This window comes from Caloenas nicobarica, chromosome 1 (assembly GCF_036013445.1).
Source record: "Caloenas nicobarica isolate bCalNic1 chromosome 1, bCalNic1.hap1, whole genome shotgun sequence".
Lineage (NCBI taxonomy): Eukaryota > Metazoa > Chordata > Aves > Columbiformes > Columbidae > Caloenas > Caloenas nicobarica.
This window is the reverse complement of record NC_088245.1, coordinates 118,916,863-118,939,590: the sequence shown is the minus strand read 5'-3', so window position 1 is coordinate 118,939,590 and position 22,728 is coordinate 118,916,863. Positions and strand designations below refer to the sequence as shown.

The 22,728-nt window shown below is 42.6% G+C and overlaps 1 protein-coding gene across 5 annotated transcripts in view; it reads left to right on the top strand.

Annotated features, from left to right (window-relative positions):
* The window catches only part of AGPAT3 (1-acylglycerol-3-phosphate O-acyltransferase 3), a 98,435-nt gene extending 77,529 nt beyond the window's left edge, over window positions 1–20,906 (top strand). For all 5 annotated transcript variants that reach the window (XM_065633271.1, XM_065633236.1, XM_065633243.1 and 2 more), the window contains 7 exons: window positions 3,132–3,301; window positions 3,504–3,665; window positions 7,099–7,252; window positions 7,698–7,800; window positions 15,524–15,599; window positions 17,027–17,225; window positions 17,852–20,906. In XM_065633271.1, coding sequence (XP_065489343.1) covers window positions 3,132–3,301; window positions 3,504–3,665; window positions 7,099–7,252; window positions 7,698–7,800; window positions 15,524–15,599; window positions 17,027–17,225; window positions 17,852–17,940 — 953 coding nt within the window. In that variant the 3' untranslated portion in view covers window positions 17,941–20,906. The remainder of the gene's footprint in view (window positions 1–3,131; window positions 3,302–3,503; window positions 3,666–7,098; window positions 7,253–7,697; window positions 7,801–15,523; window positions 15,600–17,026; window positions 17,226–17,851) is intronic.
* Window positions 20,907–22,728: the final 1,822 nt, after the last annotated feature.

The window sequence follows — 22,728 nt, the reverse complement described above, 5'->3', positions numbered from 1 at the left end:
AATCACATTTTAAATGCTGTTATCTTATTATCTTGTATACGCTAGAAAAACCCACATTATTGTTCAAAAAGGTTTGGAGAAGCTGAGTAGATAATTGGGTTGTACCTAGGATAACCCCTTGGGTATAGCCTGTTATAAATTAAATGACTGAGAAATTAAACTATGAAAATTAATGTAAATGTTATATGGGATTGCAGAGTGCTGATGGCCTGTAATGGAAGAGCTGACAGAATATGCACTTCAATTGTGATTTATAAGGAATTGAGTAAACTGTGTAAATGCAGCCATTCAAATGTTGCCATTCATGATGAAATATATTTCATTATGTGGAAGCCTTTTAGCAGTGAACCTGAAGATTGGTGTTCTGTTGAGATGCTACGATTTGCTCGCTTACTCCAAGCTGTTTAGTTTTAGGCTGCGGGTGTTCATGTCAGAGCTGTCTGTAACAGAAGCTGCTCTGCCCACCTGGCAGAGGATCGGTGTGCAGGAGTAGATACGCAGGTGATGGTGTATCTGGCTGTGTAGTCAAGGCCACTGAAAACCAGGGTCTGTTCATACTGCATCTCTTCTCAAATGCATAAAGCACAGCTTCAGAAGGAGAAGGAGATAGACTCTATCCAATGTTCATGGCAGATGTTTGGGGAAAAAAACATGTGGCATGCCCTGGCCTCAGTGTAAACCCTTTGCAACACATGATGCATGCCGTGTGGTCTGTACTTCAAGCTCTCCTGTATCAGCTCCTTTCAGATGACTCACACCTTTGGAGAGCACAGAGCATTTGGTTAAGTCCAGTTTCAAAAAAAATCTCTCAAATATTAGTACTTTAAACTGAGGAGTACGCTGTGCCTCTTGTTTGCCTTGTTTCCAGGTGGCCATAAACCCACCTCCTTTGGCTTATGGGACTCTCAGCTACAGGAGGGGGTTGTTGGTAGCACAGTGGTGCTTGTCCTCTACAGAAGGTATCCCAAGCAGCACAAGTGTTACCATCCCTTCGTTCAGAAGGATGGGCTTGCTGTAGCATCAGTAGGATTGCTGCCATGCAAAATTGCTGTAACCCACACACCAAAAAAGGGAAACGAGCCCACTCCCAGTTATAATCACATCACTTACCAGTACGCTTGCAAAGGACAATCCGTTCCCTCATATTAATTCTCTGACCTATCGACCCTCCTCTCACAGTATGAACTCTGGCAAATCTCTCTGCAAAGCTTCCTCAACTATTTTAGAGTGAATGGTACAAGAAATGCTCTACAGAAATCATCCATACCTGCCTCTGCAGAATTTTTTTCTGACTTTGAAGAAGAAACACATCCTTCTTTTTTTTTTTTTTTTTTTTTGGTAAGAAAATGCAGTGACCGTAGCAGAACTGGAGATGTTCCTCCTTAGTAATTAGACAGCAATGGAAAGGAAAAATCACTCAGAATGCCACCCTGTGTTTGGTACCACTATTTCATTCTCCTAGCCACAAGCTTGGAACAGCGTAGCTCTAAACTGAGGACACTCTTGCTGTCCTCTTTCCCCTGGTACTGAGCCAGGATAACCAGAGCAAGAAAGGTAAGCGATCACATAATTCGCAAAGGAGACAGAGCTGGAAAGCAATGACAAACCTCTGGTTGGTGTGAAGTATTATTCTGTCTTTCCTCTGCTGTATTTCCAGTTGACCAGGGTTGCGCTCTCTTGATCAGCAAGTGGCATAACTTTGTCATGGCTCCAAATGAGTGAGTCTTGGAAATGATATGGGGGAACAACCTGGTGGATAAGTGGGCACGTGGGGAATAAGGGTGGAAAAACTAGTGTTAGAGAAGCTGTATGTCTCCATCCGACCAGGTTTGATTTTCCCTGCTGTTGACCTAAATACTGTGTTTGCCTTCTCTGTGATGTGGTGCAAAATTGGACCCATTCCTAATTAGCAGGATGGGTGGATTACCCTGTTGTGCTCCCACTGATCAGAAGCCCTTGTACAGGGGGGTGCTGCTCCATTTTGCAAAAACAAAGCCTCTCAATGGAAAGCTGAAATACTACGTGGCAGAACCTGATATAGGGAACCAAGGGGGCACCTTCCAGTTTTGACCCTACAAGTTTGTTGTAGTAATGTAGGAAAAGTTGGACTTCTTAACTGCCATGTTTGTGCAACCAAATTTTGATTACATCCGTATCTCGTTGAAATGAGAAAATACCAATGACTACAGTTTGCGTGGAAGCAAATCTTCCTACTGGGAGAACGAACTATTCTCATACTTTTTATAGTTCTCCCATGATACAGGCAATGCCTTCCATCTGCCTGGTTGTACTGAAATGAGAGAAATAGGCTAACCATAGCAACTACATTCAGTGCGTGCTGAATTTAAGTGGGAAGGGTTTTTTAAGATGAAAAAAGGGGAAGTGGAAAATAAGAGTGTATAACGAAGGAAATGTTCAGAGTGGAGTAAGAGAGATGTTGGAATATTGAAAGGTGGATAAGACAGAGCAGAAAGGGCTTATTCTTTCTTTTGCAGTAAAAGAAAGACACAATTTAGCATTCCTGGCTTTTCACAGGGATTTTGATAAATTAGCTCAATTCTCTGGTGCTTCTGACTCTGTTGATGACCACAATACAGAACAATTAGAGTCCTGTGTTCTAATATTAAAATCTGTTGCAGAAGATCGATGGCACTGGATCCCTTTAAAAGCCCTCTATTGGTCTGTTTGCCTCCATAAAGCTCGTTCCATCTTGTGTAAAAGCATTAGGCTGCATCTATGCATAATTTGTGTTCCACCTGGGAGAAACTGTACTCAGTTAGTGGAGCAATCAACAGCTCAACTGTCTGTTTTCAGGCACAAAGTTTGAGTATTTTTTCCAGTGATTATGAAATTTCACATTCATAATATAATGTGCAAACTTTTCACTGTTAAAAACTTGTTAAATTATCCGTAATGCGTATATCTAGTGCCTTAAATGCTGCTTAAGGTTGATGATGTTGTTTGGTTTATAGCCATCTAAGCGCTCATTTCATCTTTATTGGGTTGGATTGAAAAGGTGACAGGTGTTGGGAGCCAGAGGAGATGAGGCACCAAATGAGGCTGCAGATGAAATGCTAAATGCTTTCTGTAGCACCCCTAATTCCTCTCTCTGTCTTTATTGTGTTTGTCAGAGTTGGTAATGCTGCTGGAATGGTGGTCAGGCACAGAATGCACCTTGTTCTCAGACGAGGCCACGGTGAACACCTTTGGGAAAGAACATGTCATCATCATCTTGAATCACAACTTCGAAATTGACTTCTTGTGCGGCTGGACGATGACAGAGCGCTTTGGAGTACTAGGGGTATGTGAGGCCATGACCTTTCCCTTCGTCTGGTGGACTATGGGTCTATTTAAAACCCATACACACACAGTTTCTTTGCATTTGAGTTTCCAGCTATAACTCCATCAACTCTTCATCATCTTAACTTTAGTGTCTTTGTTTGATCTCGTTGTACAAATCAGCAAATTACATTTTTGGATTGTTATTTTTGTTTTTCTCCAAGAGTTCCAAAGTTCTTGCTAAGAAAGAGCTACTATATGTGCCCCTAATTGGCTGGACGTGGTACTTCCTTGAGATTGTTTTCTGCAAAAGGAAATGGGAAGAAGACAGAGATACAGTTATTGAAGGATTAAAACGTTTGGCTGATTATCCTGAATATATGTGGGTAAGTGTCAATGTCCTGCTCTAGTATCAAGGGCTAGAATTGAAATGGTGATGGAAATACTCATGTGGTACTGTAGCATTTTATATCAGGAGAAGGTCAGCTAACTACTTTCTTCAAGTTTTGTCAAGGCAAACATGTGCTCTGTTTCAGGAGGTCTTTTGGGATAAGGGAGAGTGTTGTTCTGTTTGCCTGTTGGTGAGAGAAGTCATTTGGGAAACAGTTCAGAAGCTTGCATAGATGATTACAAGCTTGATGATAATTTATAAATCAGGCTTGTGTAACACTTGTTAATTTTGTCTGCACTTATTTTTACCTTTAAAAAAAATAGCCCATAGTTGACCACTAAATCTAAATCACCTTAAGCTACATTTTCTGAGGTAGGCTAAAAAGATGCATAAACAAGAGAGTCTTTTCTGGAGAAATCAGTGAGTTTGGGTGGAGGGGGTGAACAAACCATAAACTTTGTTAGGAAGTTCTTGTTAGTACATTCATTGATCTGTAAAATGACAGGTTTCCCAAAACATCTCAATGAGAACATATGGCAAGCTTACATCTGCTTTTGCAGTTATCCTTTTCCTTTTTATTTTGACATTATTTGAAGTCAGGGGTGAAATATCTATTTTTCATTATGTGCAGAGTTGTTAGATTTTACTGCAGCAACACAGTGGTATAATCAACCTATTAACCTTCTTTTAGGTTTGAATGCAAATGTTTTGATAAATGTACTGCTTTGCTCGTATAGCAGCGCATATAACGTGCAGTTATTTGGCTCATAAAATGTTTTAAGAGGCTTTTTGTGCATTTTAAGTGATTTTTTTTCAATATTAGCAAGTATAGCTTGTTAAAATGAATAGTGAAATAGTAAGCATTAATTAGTATATTGTGAATACGTCATTTGTGTGGGTTTTTTGGTTTAGGGTTTTTTTTTGTCATTACAAAGATAAAGAAGAATCTGGATCATGTATTTTAAACTACTTGATTGCTTGAATATATGGATAGGAATGACATTTGATATATTCTCCTGGTCAGTGTTGAAAATAAAAAAATAAAAACCCCTGCCAATTAAAAAAATCTGAAGGCTGTACTTCAGTTGCAAATCTATACATTTTAATGATTCTACAATTGAGAACCAAGGACTAGTCTCTAGGGAAAACAACTAGAAAATATAAATGCAAAACGTAGTTAACATTGATTATTTAAATCAAGACTTCCTGCTTGGTAATTAAAATCATGATTAAAATTGACTTGAATACATCAATTTCCAAATTTTTGTGCATTCTAAATGCCACAATCAGGGCTGGTGGCACAACCTTCCTTTGTGAGGTCTTCCCCAGACATGCACTGCAGCATGGTCCGTACCTCACTCGCACCCTTGATCCAGAAGGATCGCTGCGCTGTGGAGTAGAAGAAGATGAGAATTTGGTGTAGAGGAAAGAGCTTGCACTGCAGACTGGGGTTGACCCTGTACCTTGTGCTGTCCTCACCCTGCGGTGGTGGTGGTTAGTCAGGTTTTCATAATAAATGTGCCCTCAATGGCCAGATGAAGATTGCAGGACCAGCTCTTATTCTTCCACTGCACTCTGGTAGGTCTAACTCTTGTGTCTGTGGAAGTTCAACAAAAGCAAGTGTAGGGTCCTGCACCTAGGGAGAAATAACCCCAGGCACCAGTACAGGTTAGGGGCGGACCTGCTGGAAAGCAGTACTGCAGCGAAGGACCTGGGAGTTCTGGTGGACAACAGGTTGACCATGAGTCAACAATGTGCCCTTGTGGCCAAGAAGGCCAATGGTGTCCTGGGGTGCATTAAGAAGAGTGTGACCAGCAGGTCAAAGAAGGTCGTCCTCCCCCTCTGCTCTGCCCTGGTGAGGCCGCATCTGGAGTATTGCATGCAGTTCTGGACTCCCCAGTTTAAGAAGGACAAGGAATTACTGCAGGGAGTCCAGTGGCAGGCTACGAGGATGATTAGGGGTGTGGAGCATCTTTTTTATGAAGAGAGACTGAGAGAGCTGGGTGTGTTGAGCCTGGAGAAGAAAAGGCTGAGAGGGGATCTTATCAATGTTTATAAATATCTGAAGGGTGGATGTCAAGAGGATGGGACCAGACTCCTTTCAATGGTGCCCAATGATGGGATGAAGGGCAATGGGCACAGATTGAAGCATAGGAGATTCCATCTGAATATGAGGCAAAACTTCTTTACTTTGAGGGTGCCAGAGCACTGGTGCCCAGAGAGGTTGTGGAGTCTCCTTCTCTGGAGACGTTCAAGACCCGCCTGGACACATTCCTGTGCGATCTGCTCTGGGTGAACCTGCTTTAGCAGGTGGGTTGGACTAGATGATCTCCAGAGGTTCCTTCCAACCCCAACCATTCTGTGGTTCTGATTCTGTAATATTGATTTAACTTACCTTTTGTGGTGCACGGTATGTGGATACACTACTGAGAAAAAGTTTAGCAACTGCAGTATTGACAAACAGCAGATGTGTAGTGATGCATTTGACAAGTCTTGCATTTGAATTGCAACATTACAGCATTGCATGATACTGCTATGAGAGAGTAGCAGCAACCTGCCCTTCTCCCCCTCCATTACCTACCTGGGATGCAGAGATTTGTGTGTTGCAGTGGAGCAGTGTTTCCTTTGCTTGGTGCAATGAGAATGATGTCCACCATTCAAAAAGGCCAGGGATAAACAGAAGTTCACCCCAGGGCTTTGTTGTGCGCTCTTGGCTTTGCATTGTTTCTAGTCTCTTGGGTAGAGCAGAGGCAATAGAGAGGCAGGAGAAGGAGAGATCTGTGTTTTGTGCTGCTTGAAGTTAATGTGGGAGGATTTAAAGTCTTTGGTAGTTACTCGGGATACTAGAATCAGATTGGTGACTTACAAGATGGACAAGGTTTTACGGAAAGGCACCACTTTTTATGAACACAGCACAATGCAAAAAAAAAAACAAAAACCACTAAAACCAAAACAAACCGACCTAAAAATCAGAAAACCTTTCAGATAAACAAGTCAGTCTTCAAATGAGTAATGCTTGTTGTACAGTACAAATTTTAAATGAGGTATCTAGTGATTAATATATTTTTTTGCTAAAGTTGTCATGTACTAATGTTTGAATTGCTTTTTCTAATTTGTAGATTAGTCCATCGCCAGCCAGCCAAACCTTTTAGGCATTTTTTTTTTTTTTAAGTAAACATTTCAGGTATAACCATTTAGACTTTTGTCACCTTAAATTTGGTACCACTGTTGTTAAACTTAAAATCTAATCTATTGTAAATTAGTTGTGAGGTGTGGTACTTCTGCTTAATACTTGATGATCAGATTAAGCAATTAAAGTGTGTATGTGCATGGATGTATGTTTATCTCACACAAATTTTCAGTATTCTGTGTGCTTTCTTGTGATCACAAGGTGTCCTTGTTTTTTGCCTTTCGTCTCGTTGAGCTAGTTTCTCCTGTACTGTGAAGGAACTCGTTTTACAGAGACCAAGCATCGTATCAGCATGGAGGTGGCTGAATCCAAGGGGTTGCCTAAACTGAAATACCACCTGTTGCCCAGAACCAAAGGTTTCACCACTGCTGTCCAGTGTCTCAGGGGAACAGGTACTGGCAAGCTGCTACTTTTTTGCATTAATTGTAATATGTGATTTAATATACTCTGTGTACCACACCGTATACTCTGTTGATTACCTCCATTACAATTAGTGAGCTGGCAGTAATAATCATTCTGCATGACAGCTGTTAATTTGTGCCACACAATTCTCAGATAGAAGTCTTAAAAAATATTAAACCTTTCATGTATGTCATGGTTGCTTGGTTCATCAAGTTGTCTTGTGTTTTGGTAACACATGCTAAGTAGGTGGGAATATGTCAGGTGGCTGAAACAGATAAATACAACATGTAAACACAAAGTAGTGAAGGGCTCTCGTACCTGACATCATTAAGGCAAGGCTTGCATGAGGCCCTGTTGCTGTCTAATGCAAGGATGTCGGCAATGTGGTTGCTAGAATTGCTGATATAATAGCCATATTTTCTTTTTTTGTAACAGTTTCAGCAGTGTATGATGTAACACTAAATTTCAGAGGAAACAAGAACCCGTCTCTATTAGGAATCCTTTATGGAAAGAAATATGAAGCAGATATGTGTGTAAGGTGAGCATATGATGATGGAAGAGAGCCCTGAGATGCATGCTTTGGCATGTCGAAGTGTATTCAGATTTTACAGGTTAATGTCCTTTGCTGTAGTCCCCTTTTCCTTGTCCTTCAACCTTCTTTGCAGCCTACAAAGACTTCTCCCTTGCTTCAGCTCACTTTCATATGTGAGATCCCTTGATAATATCACCCAGCAAGTCAGACAGCACTGGGCAGACCTTTTAAGCCTGAATAGAACCACATTGTTGTTACAGGATTTCCCCAAATTTTGTGCAGCGAGGACTCTAGTCTGCGTTTTTCCTTTCTCTGCTGGGAACAGAAAACCAACTGTTCTGTCCCCTTCCAAGTCCCCTGCAAGCATATGCATAGTATAAATAGCCTGTCCAATGTGAGTAGTCTCTTGTGGTGAATGGCATAAAGCTCCTTAATATGCCAGTTTCTCTCTTTCTCTCACATGGTTTGATTAGCAGATTACAAGTTAAATAATGCTGAAATTCAGACATTGTATGAATGTGGTAGTACACTCCTCAAATTCCTCGTTGTTCTTTTTCCTGAAAGAGTATCTGCTAAAACCAAACTCCTTGCAGCACGCACACACACATGCTTTCTCTTTCTTGCTTTCTTCTTGTTGCCTTCTGCTTTAAAGGCTTCCTTGTGATCATAAAAACTACCAACCCTTTCCTATTGAATTTCTTATTTTCCCTTTTGTGTTTGCACCTGACAATCAACCTAGTTGTTCTTTCCACGGTTCTTTTGACAGTTCACTTCTACTTCTCTGGGGACTTCACCACCACTTTGGAAAATGTTGCTACATTATGGTGATGAAGTTAATGTTTGGTTTTGGGGGTTTTTGGTGAGAGGAAAGGAGAGGGAAAAAAAAAAAAAAAAGGAAAAAAGCTTTGCTACTTCCCCACACACCTTTCCACTCTAGCATTGCAGACATTGCAGATGTGGGGCACTGCCTCTATACATTGTACTTCTACAGGACAGGTGTGCCTTGCCAGAGCCCCCAAGGGTGAAAGACTTTGTAGGGAATCGCATTCATTATCTATTGTGTCAAGGTGTAACAGCAACAGTTTTGTGGAAGAAATGCTATCCTGAGGAGGCAGAGTGGTGCAGCCCTAACGGGGAAGGGCAAGGGCAGCATTCCAGTTCTGTTTTCAGATACTGGAACTTCCACAACATTTTAATCTTTCAATTATAAACAAGGCTGTGGAGGTGATGGGGAGAGAGATGGGGTTATTCATTTGAAAGGGGTTTCTTTTTTATTATTTACACTTGCCAGACATATTCCTGATGAGGAAAGTGAGCAGACAACTTAACAGTTAGCAAAACAGCTGGTCATGGGGTTACCACCTGTAATTCTATACTGATAGCAGATGCATGTAGCATGCCTAGTTAGATCTGGGGCACACATGCATGGATGTACATCTCTGTAATTATACATTGAAGAGTGGCTGCGTTCGGTTAAGTATCCTGTGGCTTGCTGATGGAGATGTAAGTTGATGAGGCAGCAGGAGAAAAGAAATGCAGTTTTCTGTAGTTGTTAGAAGAGCTTTGGGCTCATAAAATTGTGTTGAGCATGATGTTGCAAGGTAAAATTACTCATTGTACACTATTAAAGAAACTAATGACTGCGTGCAGATAATTTTGATTTTGAGTATGTTTGTGTGCGGGGAAGAACCCCACCAGGGATTCAGACCTGAGAAGGCGGAGGAAGAAATGCAGCCGACTCAATATGAGTGATAAAGCATACTTCAATTTATTAATAAGTTGCACACACTTATATAGTCCCTTAGATAATTATGCCTACTAGTCATTCAATAATTGGAGAGAATACCTAAGTAGCCCAACCCCCCTTGCGGTTTCTCTGGTATGCAAGCTCCTCTTCTTCCCAGAGCTAGTCCCTCAAGGTCGTTTACTGAAACTCCTCTTTGCCTGTAAATAACCCAGATTACCCTCGGTCAGTACTTTTCCATCAGCAGTTTCTGACTCTTGCTCACCGAGGCCTACCAAGGCCTACTCATGCTGACTAGAACAAGCTTTCCTGATACAGCAGATCACTGGACCCATGCCCCTTTTCCCGTAGCCATTCCTCAACAATTCCCCCTTTTTCTTTTTGGGCTAATAATACATCTTTACGAAAAACAGATTCAATAACTTTGACACACATATTGCGGATACAAGATAAACAACAGATTCTAATACTTAATATAATAACGATAAAGATAAAACTGACCAACATTGGCCTTAAAAAGCTCAGTAACCAGCTTGGAAATCTTAGCGAAGCCCACCATGCTCTAAAAGGATCGTCCTCTACTTGTAACTTCTCCACGTGATCCCGCAACTGCTTTAGTTGTGACTGAATGGACTTGCTGTGATCAGAGATATTAAAGCAACACATACCATCAAACTCTTCACACCCATGTCCTTGAGCTACGCAGCTGTCTAAATAATTCCCCCAAGCGCGGTTGCCTAACATCTTTGATCTGCGCATCTTCAATTCTCTGCAAAACACCTGCCACATACAGAGAATCAGTCACCACATTAACAGCCTCATCCTTCCAAGTCCCCATAGCCCATACCACGGCAGCAAGTTCAAGGGTCTGCAGCGAATCCTCTGGAATTGCCTCCAGCAAGTGGTGGTGCCACTCACCGTTGACGTTCCAAGTAATGGCAGCCCTTCTAGATTTCTTGCCTGCATCAGTAAACACCGTCTGGGCCTTCTCAAGGGGCGACTCACTCCGGAGAGGCTTTTGCATCCACGATGGTTAAATCTGCCCCAGTGTCCAACAACATAGACAGTAATAAAAATTGGCCCCGACATTCCAGTCGCACGGTTGTATTCGGTCATCGATTCATGGGCATTGTCAGCAATGCTGCAGGTCCTGTAGATCCAAAACCCTGATCACCTCGCTCCTTCCGAGACGCTGTTTTCATGTCTCTTGTCAACTGCATTAGCGGTATCAATTGCGCAATTCTGCTGCCTCGAGGAATATGGATAGGTGGAAACAATGTCTGAATCATGATCTGTATGACACCCGTATAGTCTGCATCGATAAGTCCTGGAATAATTGTCAGTCCCTTCATGCTGCTTGAAGACCGCCCTATCAGTAATGCACCCTGTGGTTGACCGTTGATCACTAAAGGCGCTCTTACTGTTGTAGCTACACGGCGCGGTTTGGAGTCCATTAAAGTTATTTCTACTGCGGTTGCCAAGTCCAATCCGAGGCTCCCTCTCGTGGCTGGCTGGAGGACACCTGCAGGTTGCGTGACGCTGGTACTGGTTCCTCCTGACTCGCTGTTTGTCGCTCCGATGTCGCGACTGCAGGAGCTGCCATTTTTATCGGGGCGCGGCGGCTCGATGCACTCATTCTCCCGTTTCCCGAGTAACATGCTTCTGAGCTGTGGTTGGTCGATCTGCAGTTCTCGCACCACACTCGAGTCGCTCTGCAGTCTCGACGGATATGACCCTCCCGTCCGTATGTGAAGCACTTATTACTTCTTCTCCCCTCAGTACTGCGAGGCTGGCTTCCAGCTTCCACAGCACCGGCACGGAGCGGAGCTAACGCAGCAAAGGCTTGTTCTTGAAACTGCGACTGGGCTGCTAGAGCTTGTTGCTGGGCCTGCAGGAGGTCTTTCCCTAACCTATCCATAGCTTCCACTAACATAGCCTGAGGCCCTACCGGAACCCTGCTCATTCGATCTAACATCAACTCAATCGTAGCGTCTGCTGGCAACGTTATTAGAATAGACCGAGTCGCCTGATTCGCATTCTGAACTGCACACTGCCTCAACAACGCTGCCCTCATCCACTCAGGCACATCCGACTGCTCTATGGCCGCGGTAACTCTATCTATAAATTGTGCGAAAGGCTCCTCTCTACCTTGCTTTATAGACATATAGGAAGGCGCTGGCTGTGCCGTCTTAACCTGTTCCACCGCTAGCCTTGCCGTTCGCATTGCCTCAATACACCTTTCCGGCCCCATCTGTAATTGGGCCCGTACTTCCAGGAACGGTCCTGTACCCATCAACTGCTCTACTGTAACGCCGTTCAACGGGTCATCGGGCCCCCTTCTTTGCTGCACCGATGCCTCGCAAAACCGCTGCCAGTGCGCCTGCCACAACAACAGCTGCGACTGCGTCATAATCATCCTCATGATCACCTTAAGGTCCTCCGGAACTAATACCGTACTTCCAAACACATAATTCAACATTTGCTTGGTCGGTTCACCATGCAAACCAGATTCCGATACCGTACTCCTGAGCTGAGATAACAACTTCCAGCTAATTGGACTGTACCCTGCTTGCATGTCCCCATGCTGATCCCTTTGAAACATCGCTGGAAACGCTAGAGGAGTAAAATCTCCAGCTTCTGCTGCATCTTCCATGATCCTTCTCCAGTTAAGCAACGTAGGACAACTACCCCGGTTTGATTTACCCGTTTCTACCTTTTTCTCTGGCTCCCTTGATTCGTCCACCCTACGACTATCTCCCTGCTCTCTTGTTTCCGCTTGTCGCTTTAACTCCCCTCTTTCCGTAACTTTAACTGTTTGCCAACAAGGTGGATTAGGAACCCGACAATTACTAAACAACAAATCATTCGTCTGCGGTGGCGGTGCAGACCCCTCCGAAAAGGGCGATATTCCAGCATCTAGTGGCGGAGCAGACGGCTCCATCCGACCTAACTTCTGAGACGCAACTGCTGCCAAATTTTTCTCGACCTTATGCCTCTTAATATTATTTATAACCTCACGCCACGGTTTCATTAACTTTTTCGCTGTTTTGTCCTCATCTATCACCATATCCCATAACACATCTCCTAATTTTCTCCACTCCGCTTCTTCAAATAACGAATCCGGATCCTGAAAACACCCCTTAGCTTTCCCTGTTGCTACTAGACCAGCTAGCTGTTTAACGCAACTATAATCCACCCCCCGCTTTTCTAAAAAGCTTTGCAATAAATCTAGGGCTACTTCTAAATCCATGCTACCGTTATTTATAGCCGAGCACGGTACCTCCTCCTGCGCTTTAAAGACCTCCTTGCAGCCCTCCTGTAGCCCAGTACGGCGAACTTCACTCGGTTCAGGCGTCGGAGACGATACACCGCAGCACAGTGTTCGATCGCTCTTGCCCGCCGGTCGCTGCTCCCGGCGCCGTTCCTTTCCCTATCCGCCACTCAGGTCCCTGTTTGGGCGCCAAATTGCGGGGAAGAACCCCACCAGGGATTCAGACCTGAGAAGGCGGAGGAAGAAATGCAGCCGACTCAATATGAGTGATAAAGCATACTTCAATTTATTAATAAGTTGCACACACTTATATAGTCCCTTAGATAATTATGCCTACTAGTCATTCAATAATTGGAGAGAATACCTAAGTAGCCCAACCCCCCTTGCGGTTTCTCTGGTATGCAAGCTCCTCTTCTTCCCAGAGCTAGTCCCTCAAGGTCGTTTACTGAAACTCCTCTTTGCCTGTAAATAACCCAGATTACCCTCGGTCAGTACTTTTCCATCAGCAGTTTCTGACTCTTGCTCACCGAGGCCTACCAAGGCCTACTCATGCTGACTAGAACAAGCTTTCCTGATACAGCAGATCACTGGACCCATGCCCCTTTTCCCGTAGCCATTCCTCAACATTTGTGGACTGAATCAACATTCTCAGGATGCTTCTCTACACTTTAAGCTTTTTCTCAGTTTTGGAAAATAAGCTATGAGAATAAGGAAGCCATTTTTACAGGTTTTTATGAAAATTGAATGTGTCCTTAATGTGCCAGCAGACTTAGCTTAGCTCAGAGTAAGGAAACACATAAGCTCTTGTTCTTGGTATATGTGTACACAGTTACCTGTGCATAGGTAAGAAGCTTAGCTCTCTCCAGAGGATCGAGTCTTTCTCCTGACTGGCTCCAGAGAAAATAATCAGCTAAATGACTGCAGTGGTTTAACCCCAGCTGGCAACAAAGCACCAAATAGCTGCTTGCTCACTGCCCCTGGTGGAATGGGGGAGAGAATCAGAAGAGTAAAAGTGAGAAAACTCGTGGGTTGAGGCAAAGATGGGTTAGTAGGTAAAGCAAAAGCCACACATGCAAACAAAGCAAAACAAGGAATTAATTCACCGCTTCCCATGGGCAGGCAGGTGTTCAGTCATCTCCAGGAAAGCCAGTCTCCATCATGGGTAATGATTACTTGGGAAGACAACTACCATCACTCCAAATGTCTCTCACTTCTTTCTTCTTCCCTCATCTTTTCGTTGCTGAACATGATGCCATGGTCTGGAGTATCCTTTTGGTCAGTTGAGGTCAGATGTCCTGGTTGTGCCCTGTCCCAACTGCTTGTGCACCCCCAGCCTGCTCGCTGGCAGGGTGAGGTGAGAAGCAGAAAAGCCTTTGACTCTGTAGAAGCACTGCTCATCAAAATTAAAACTTCCCTATATTATCAACAGTTTCCAGCACAAATCCAAAACATAGCCCCATACAAGCCACTGTGAAGAAAATTAACTCTATCGCAGCCAAAAAAGCACAATGACCGAATGTTATTGCTGTGAGTACCCTCTAGTGGCGACAGCAATACAGTGACAACTTTGCTAGAGAGCTTTTAGGAAATGACTTTTTAATGAGCTTTTGTTGAGCATTATCTACATTAATTGAGCAGCTCCTCCTATTAGAGCTAATTAAAGTGAATCTGTAAAATCTGGTGTTCGATTTGTTTACAGGATGCAGAAGTTATTAGAAATGTATTAGAATATCTTCCCTCTGCTGCTGCAGACTCAAAGGCTTTAGTTTGTACTGTGGAAATATATTCCATGGTTGAACAGCAGCAAATAAGTTGTATCTGGGATCGCTGTGTCTAGAGCCCTCCCAGAGGTCACCTTTCCATTCTTACTGCCCTTCTGTAAGAGGGTCCTGATAAGTCCAAGTGTTGCTAAAATGTGTTCAAGCTGAGGGGAAGGTGTGTGCCTGCCCTCTACAAATGGAGCAACTTCTTTCTGAATTGATCCGGGGCTGAGATGTGTGCCACTGAGAAAGGAGAGGATATGTTTGTGTATGTGTTAGTGGCCTACCTCAGAAAATAAAAAAAATGCAGGAGAATGGTTGGCTCTTCACCACTAGAAAGAGGCTCTTAAAAGGTCTGTGTTCTTGGTGAGATCAGAGCAGTACCTGAAGGGGGACATGACTTTTGTGTGCACCCAGAAGTGCATGCCTCAGTCCGTAGGGCTGGAGAGGCAAGAAGAGAGAAGTGCAGTCACTGTAGTAGAAGATGTTTTCCTAAAAATTGGTACAAAGTTAATTTTTAACCACCCATTCCATTTCTTCTGAAACAGGGTTTACACTAACAAAATGTAACAAAAAATTATCCCGGGGTTTGCCACTTGCTTGTCTTTTCCCGGCTGTGGGTGCCTCAGTCTGAGCTCACTGTGAATCAACTGGTGGTGGTTACGGTGCAGAACGAACAGTGTTTGAATGGGAGTTGCTCGTTTTACTAATGTGCTGTGAAATTCATAGGAGCTCACACAGTTTCTTTTGTCTTAGAAATCTGTTTTAGGTGGAGAATCGGGTGTTAAATATTTAAGTCCCAGTTCTTCTCTGCATTAAGGCCTCTGCCTTCAGGGACAGTATTACCTGTAGCTTATGCCCTTCATTGAAGGGAAGATCTTCCCTAGTAGAGACTTTAAGTCAAATACCTGGATTTTCCCTTATTTTTTTTTTTTAATCTCTCTGCTAATCTAGGAGATTTCCTCTGGAAGATATCCCTCAAGATGAAAAGGAAGCTGCAAACTGGCTTCATAAGCTTTACCAGGAAAAGGTAAACTGCTTTGCTTTCTCCTCACTCATCCTTCCGCTCTCCTTCTCTCTTTTGAGACTTTCATGGGGTAGTGTATTAAGGCACTGAGTGATGCACACTCTTCCACTGGATGGAGAGGAGAGATGGAAATATTATGTATAATTTGGCAGCCATCCCTCAAGCTGCTGGAAGGAGCAGTGCAGAAGAGCCCCTTGGCCATGGAGGGCTGGCTAGTGGGTAGGTCTCAAATTGCTGAGAAGCACAATGGGATTCAGAGAGATGCCTGAGTTGCAAAAGGCTAATAGCAATCCACTTTCTTTTTATGTTCTTCAGCTCTTGGGTCTCCGTCACACATTTGTGAAAGCTCAATTTTCCCTGTGGGTGTTTTTAGTTCACTGAAGAAGAGTAATAACTGTATGTCAGGGACAGCCGGTCCTGGCTTTTAGCAGCAATCGTCCTTTGCTTTCATGTTTCTTCCACTGTCACTTTCCTTCTGCCTCCTGATAATGCCTCTGCAGTGGTGTGTGACATGGTACAGACAGTCCCTGGGATCTGCTGCCAGGGACTGATGTAGCACATGGCCAGCATGCCTTCAAACAGCACAAAGCTTTTCCTTCTGTTTTGTTTTTTTTTTAATATATTGATCTCATGGTGGTAGCAATATGTTGTAACTGGAATCCTTAAAGCGCTCCCTCCCATGCAGAGGGTATGTCCTCAGAAGACTGTGTCATTGGCAAGGAACATCTTGCGCTTCTCAGCCCTTTATAAGGGAAGCTGAAAGACAAACAGATTAAGTGGGAAAACTGAGAAAAAGCCAAACTTGAGCCATCCTTGGTAAGAGCTTGGAAACCTTACAGAACATTCTTACAAGCTGAGGGAAGGCTGAAGGCATGCTGCTCCGTTGGGTGATGTGTTTCGTGGTTGCATCTCTTTGCAGACTCCGCTCAGGATGCAACTGCTCTGTTGAAGTCTTAGAGTTATGACTAGCACAGAGCTATCTCTGCTGGTCGACTTGTGCTTTGCCTTCTTCTTCTAGCTGTATAGATAGCATTTTTCTGCTGTGCTTTGCTAAGTCATGCTGACCTTTTTCTGGAAATAAAAATGGAAAGAAAAAGCATCCAGCAAAGAGACATTGAATTGGCCTCTGGCCTGACACTGCCCTAAATTCCTGAGCAATTAAGAGAAGAGATTAAGGTATTTCATAGTGGAGAAGCTGGTGTGGCTTCAGTTTCTGATGGTGGCCAAGATTGCCTTGAAAGGGCTAGTACTGTGGCCTTGGCAGTCAACAGAAATGCCCAAATAAATGACAGCAGATGAAAATGGAAGCTCTGTAATCTTGATGGACATTTACCACAGATACTGTCCTTGCTGTCCTGGAGTTGACTAGTTTCAGATTCCTTGGTGCAAACATTATGAACACGTTTTCTTCCATCTTCTCTTTCTCACAGGATGCTTTGCAAGAGATGTATAATCAGGAAGGCAAATTTCCTGGGCAGCAGTTTAAACCTCGTAGGAGACCATGGACTCTCCTCAACTTTCTTTTTTGGGCCACAGTTCTCCTCTCTCCTCTCTTCACATTTGGCTTTGGAGTTTTTGCAAGTGGATCACCTCTCCTTATCCTTGCATTCCTGGGATTTGTTGGAGCAGGTAATAAAAGCAGAGAAGATGCTAAGCCCAGAGTGACATGTAGCAGGATCCGTTACCTCCAATAAGTTCTGTGTATTAATTAATATGAATGGGGCTTGCAGAAGAGTACTTGGAGCGCAGTCTGTAGTGTTTATGTTGTATAGCAATAAATAGTGCGTATTGTAGCCTGTTATTATGGTGCTTGAAGGAGAAAATACTTTTACTGCATGCCTTTTCTGTGAATTAAAAAACAAACAAACCAATAAAAAACCCAAGCCACCCCCCCAGAAAACCCTAACAAAAAAAAAAAAAGAAACAAATAAGCCAGCCACAATAAACCACAACCAACCAAATCAAATCCAAAAAACAAATGAGGGGGTGTGTTGTGCTTCAGTGTGCATACCACTAGCCTGTTAATCAACACAGAAGCATTAATTATATTTTGAAGTCTGGATTCTCCCCCTCTTTTAGTGAAGCCTAACCTGTGATCCATGTGCAGCCACATGCAGTGTACTGTTGGTCTGTAGTCATTACTGTCTTCAGGATTGGGTTGACTCATGTTGGTTCTGCTTGTGTATTTACATGTAACTTTCTGAATCCTTGAGCTGGTTTTAATATACCTCCAATTTTTCTGTTATATTTTAAAGCTTCCTTTGGAGTACGTAGACTGATAGGAGTAACTGAAATAGAAAAAGGCTCCAGCTACGGCAACCAGGAATTCAAGAAAAAGGAATAACTGACAGCTGCAGTTCAGCACATATAAACAGACTATGGTATCCGATTAACTTCAGTTAAAAAAACAACAACAAACACTTAGAAACTATCTTTTTATTAATAACTGATGACTAATATTAATGAATAAAACTTGAGCCAAGAATGAAGAAGTTGGAGGCATCAACTGAAGCGAATGCATCAACTTTCTGCCTGTTTAAGGATCACTGTAGTCAAACTATGGGAGAAAATCTGGGCTGGGGTGGCAGAAGAAACTAATTTTTCTTGCTTTGTTGGGGGATTTTGATGGTGGGGAGATGAAAGAAGGCATTGGCCATGGCCACATGCATCTTCAGATGACTGAATACACTGGTTTCTGTCGAGGGCACTACACTCACTTTTACAACAGGAGCCATTGAATGTTTCCTCTTGCTAAAGCCAACGTAATGTTTGTTGATTTCCAACCTTTTTTATTAATGAGCCTGGAAAAAACAGCCCTTCTTGAATTAATCGACAGATGTTCACTGGGTTAGAGTAATTTTGGATAGGCTGTGTTGTCATGGCTACAGATGAAATCCTATTTGTATGTTACACTGATACTTTTTATTTTCAGGCAACGTCTTAAAACTTCTGTAATGTGGGAGAACAGATAGTGGAGTTTGGAAGCAGTGTGTTATTGATCAGCACATGCCATAGAACAGATCCACTAGTATTAAAACAGTAAAAAATTCTCATCATATCTCCTGCTAACTGCTCAAGGCTGTTTAATTTCAAAATATGACTTCAGTCTTGGGTGTTGTTTGCCCTGTTTCACATCATACATGTATGATAATCTTAAATCTGTTTGGGTTTGGTTTGTTTTCTGAATTAATGGTGACTGTAGGATTTGGAGTTATGCAAAGAAGGAAATTTATTCAATTGTCCTGATGTTTTCTCCTTTTATTCCTGTTTGCATCTTGCATCACTGAAGTCCAGTTCAGCCAGCCTCTCTCAGTGAACTGGGAGGCAGCAGCAGAAATCAGCACAATATTTTTCAAAATGTCTTTTTACAAAAAATTGAAAAGGAGAGGTCCGTAGCAATCAGATTTTGAATACTGGCATCTGAGTTTCGACATCGATTAGATGGAGCCAGGATCTTACCCTGAGCTGTAAGGACAGGGTGCACTACACTTTCTACTTGATTGTGCTTTAGATGTTAATGTGAAATATATTGCAAGGTGAGCTGTGCTGTTAAGCATTAGAAGGAGTATTGGGTCCCTTCAGGGTTTTTAAATATCTTTAGTTTTGCTTGTTGACCTTTGTTTCTTTTCTTTTCTTTTCTTTTTTTCTCCGAAAATTAGAGATCAGAATCATGGTTGTACCTGTCTCTCTTTTTTGCTTTCTCTTTTTCACAAATGCACCTTCTGAGATTATTGTAGATTGCTGCTGTGTGCATAGCTGGAGAATTATTTGCAAACAGATGGGAACTACCTGTATGTTCAAGTCTGAAGGCCACAATCTGCATTTGGCTGGGCTCAGAAGTTGCAGATCTACAGCTGAGGGCAGAAGCTGACCCTCAGGGTCTGTATTTTTAACCCAGCTGCCACTAGAATATTTATCTCCCTTTTGTAAAGAGCAGATCTTATCAAAGCACTCGTTGTTATTTTTGTCTTTGCTCTAGTAACCAAGATAAGAGAGTAATAATTTACCACCTTTTCATATTTACTCTAACAGTTGGATCATAACCTCTTCTCCCACAGGTTTTTCTGGTTTCAAACACTGGAAGAGCAATTTTGTAACTTAGAAAATATTTTGCTTGGGGTCATTAATCACTGTTCTGTCATGCACTTGATTTTTATTTGTGCTCTTTTCAACAAGAGCATTTGTAGGATGACCTACATTGTCTGTCTCCTCTTAGACTCATCCTCACTGAATCATTGTACCCGTAGCCCCAGCATTAGTGTGTCATCTTTGTCCCCTTAATAAATCTTCCCTAAGACAGGATCCAAAACTGTTGTTAATGTTAGTGGAATTTGGAATATACTTTTGGAATTCAGGAGAACAGAGCCTAGCCGTGACTCTGTTTTCCTTGCTGGATGTTTTTGTACTTTGTCTTTAATACGATCAGACTTCCAAATGCCGATAAAGATAACTCTCGTACTTTTCCCTATTTTTTAACCAGAAGACTAAAAGCAGTGAGCTTCTCTTTCTTTTCTTTTCCTGTCTTTTCTTCTTTTTTTTTTTTTCCTTAAGTAATTCAGTAATAGATCTAATTCTTGCTTGTTAGAAAGATGTTACAAATGCTGTATACTTGCTTCCTGAACATATTGAATATATATAAATTGTACTGGCTTAGCAGAGTGAGGCTTGCAAAGCAGGCCGACCACTGTTTTATACTTACATTTTGAGCAGTATATTAATGGGCATGACAAGAATTTCACAAAATAAATCCCTTCTTAATGCTGAGAAGAGGGGAGATACTTAAAGGAGAAGGGAATGAATAGCCTTTCTCTTTATGGGATCCTTTTCTCCTCTTAGTGCATGTAACTCCCTGTTAGGAATCACGGGATTAGTGCATGTACATCGAGGGGAGAATAATCAACATTTTGTATTTTCTTATCATAACTTACTGGTCATGCTTTCTTTTTGAAAATACAATAAATACATCATCAGTTACTTAAATTTTGCTCTTCTAAGCAGACATATCAGTAACCATTTGGAAAATATCCAGCAATGCACAAAACACTACAAAAGCAACACAAATCTCTTCATTTTGAATTTTATCTACTTGAATAGGGGTTTTTATACACACACACGCACACGTACACAGAGTCTGTATAAATTGACTGGAAATAGCTGAAGTTAATGTCACTAATGAAGATTAGCAGGTGACTTGAATTTGAGAAGTGAGCATAGATTTTATATCTTATTTTCTTCTGGTTTAATAGAACATAGCTTGTATATTTGATGACCAAGCCCTTTAAGAGCAATAATAAACAAAAATATATCATGTTTTTCGTCTTTTGCTTTTCAACCATGCTAGGTTTAATAAACTTAAAGCTATCGGAGTGTTTTCTCTCTCCACCTTTCAGAACTTTCATTTATGTGAAATTGATTGTTTAGACTAAATACCGTGTTCTCCAGTGCGGACTTGCAAGCTGCCTGCCATGGTGCTCAGCATTGACTCTGAAGATGTGAATGGTTCTCAGGCCAATGTGGACAGATGCTGTGCTCTTGGCCTTGGCAGCACTTGTCATTGTCACGAAGAACGATGATGTTGCTCTCGAAGTGGGGGTTTGCAGTCCCAAGTTGGCATCACATTGACCTACGTACGTCTAAGAACCTGGTGGGAGAGCTCAGAGGCTGCTGGCGTTGTGGCATCTCTCGGTTAGGAAGGCACAAAAAGCTGATGCTGAAGGAAGGACCAGATTACGGGTATCCAGAGGTCTTGGCTCGGCAGGGATTCCAGTTCTCTGTTGCTCGTTGTGTGCTGAATGTATTCTTGCAGTGGACTTTGCGTTACTGATCAAAATATGTCTCCAGCACAAAGAGCATGGGCAACGTTCCTTTGTTCTGCTTTAACTTATCATGAAGGGCTCTACACTTAAATGCTGACCAATGAATATGACTACTACCTTTGTCCTAATTGCCTGGTATTCACAGAAAAAGTGAGTGTGTCTGCTCACTTCCATGTGATACCGCTTGTCTCTGTCTACCGATGTCTGTATATTTGCCTGCCTGTGTTTTCTGCAGGTGGTTCGGTTACGACCTCTTAGCTGGAATTTGAAGTTTTCCAGTTCAACCAGTCCTATAGAAATTGTCTCACATAGCTGGGGTTTTGTCTTCCCGCATTCTGATGCTGGTTGGCATGCTCAGTAGGTCTGAAGTGGCACGGTTGTGTTAAGTGATAATGCAACTTTGCTGCTTCAGAGCAGAACTTTTTTAGGGAAGAGGAGTCCTTCCCAGGCCGGCTCACATAGGCCTATCACTACCTGGTAGCAGGTCCCTCTAGCATTGACGAAGCCAGTGAGAGAGAGCTGGGACAAGGTCTTCGCTAACCGTTGAAGTAACTGGCAAGTAGGGATTGCTGTGTGTCTGATAATTCCTAAAGATACAGGTTTTGTCAGGGACTACCCCAAAATCTGGTTTTGATTAAACAAATGTGGGGGTTGGAGCTTTTTAATAATTCTGAGCTCACACTATGCAGAGTGTTTCAGACATATTTCAGCATCTTGGAGAAGTATGTATTAAGTCTAAGGCCAAGATTGAGCAGACCTAGCCCACGTGTGTTTCATTCAGATGCTGGAGGCCAATGCAGATAAAAGTGAAAAATCCATTCCTAGATTTCCTTTGAAAATCGGATGCAGCGGTGGAGCTCGCAACATCTCCTGGATGCCTGTGTGCTTACGTCACTTGGTGTGAAGCTTCTGGTTCACAGCAGACGATTACTACACATCCTGGTTTATGCCTGTGGAAAGAAGTCTTTCTCCATAATGGTAATGCCGAATTTGCACTTTGACCCAGTTTGTCACAGCTACTTATTTCCATATTTCTGAACCTTTTGATCTGTAATGGGCTGCTCCAGGGCTGCCAGTGCTGAGTGAAGCCAGGATTTGAAGCAGGTGACGGTCATGCTGAGAGCTGCAAGGTGCATCACTGAAGGGAGGAGGAACACGAACACCCCAAGGTGCATCGCTGGAAGGAGGAGGAACAGCGACAGGTCTGGCCAAATTCTTGCCCTGGAAAACTGAGTTACGGCCAGGAGATTTGCAAACCAGAGATAAGGGTATATGTGGGCAGGCAAACTCTTGACACACAAATGTGAGACCTCCCT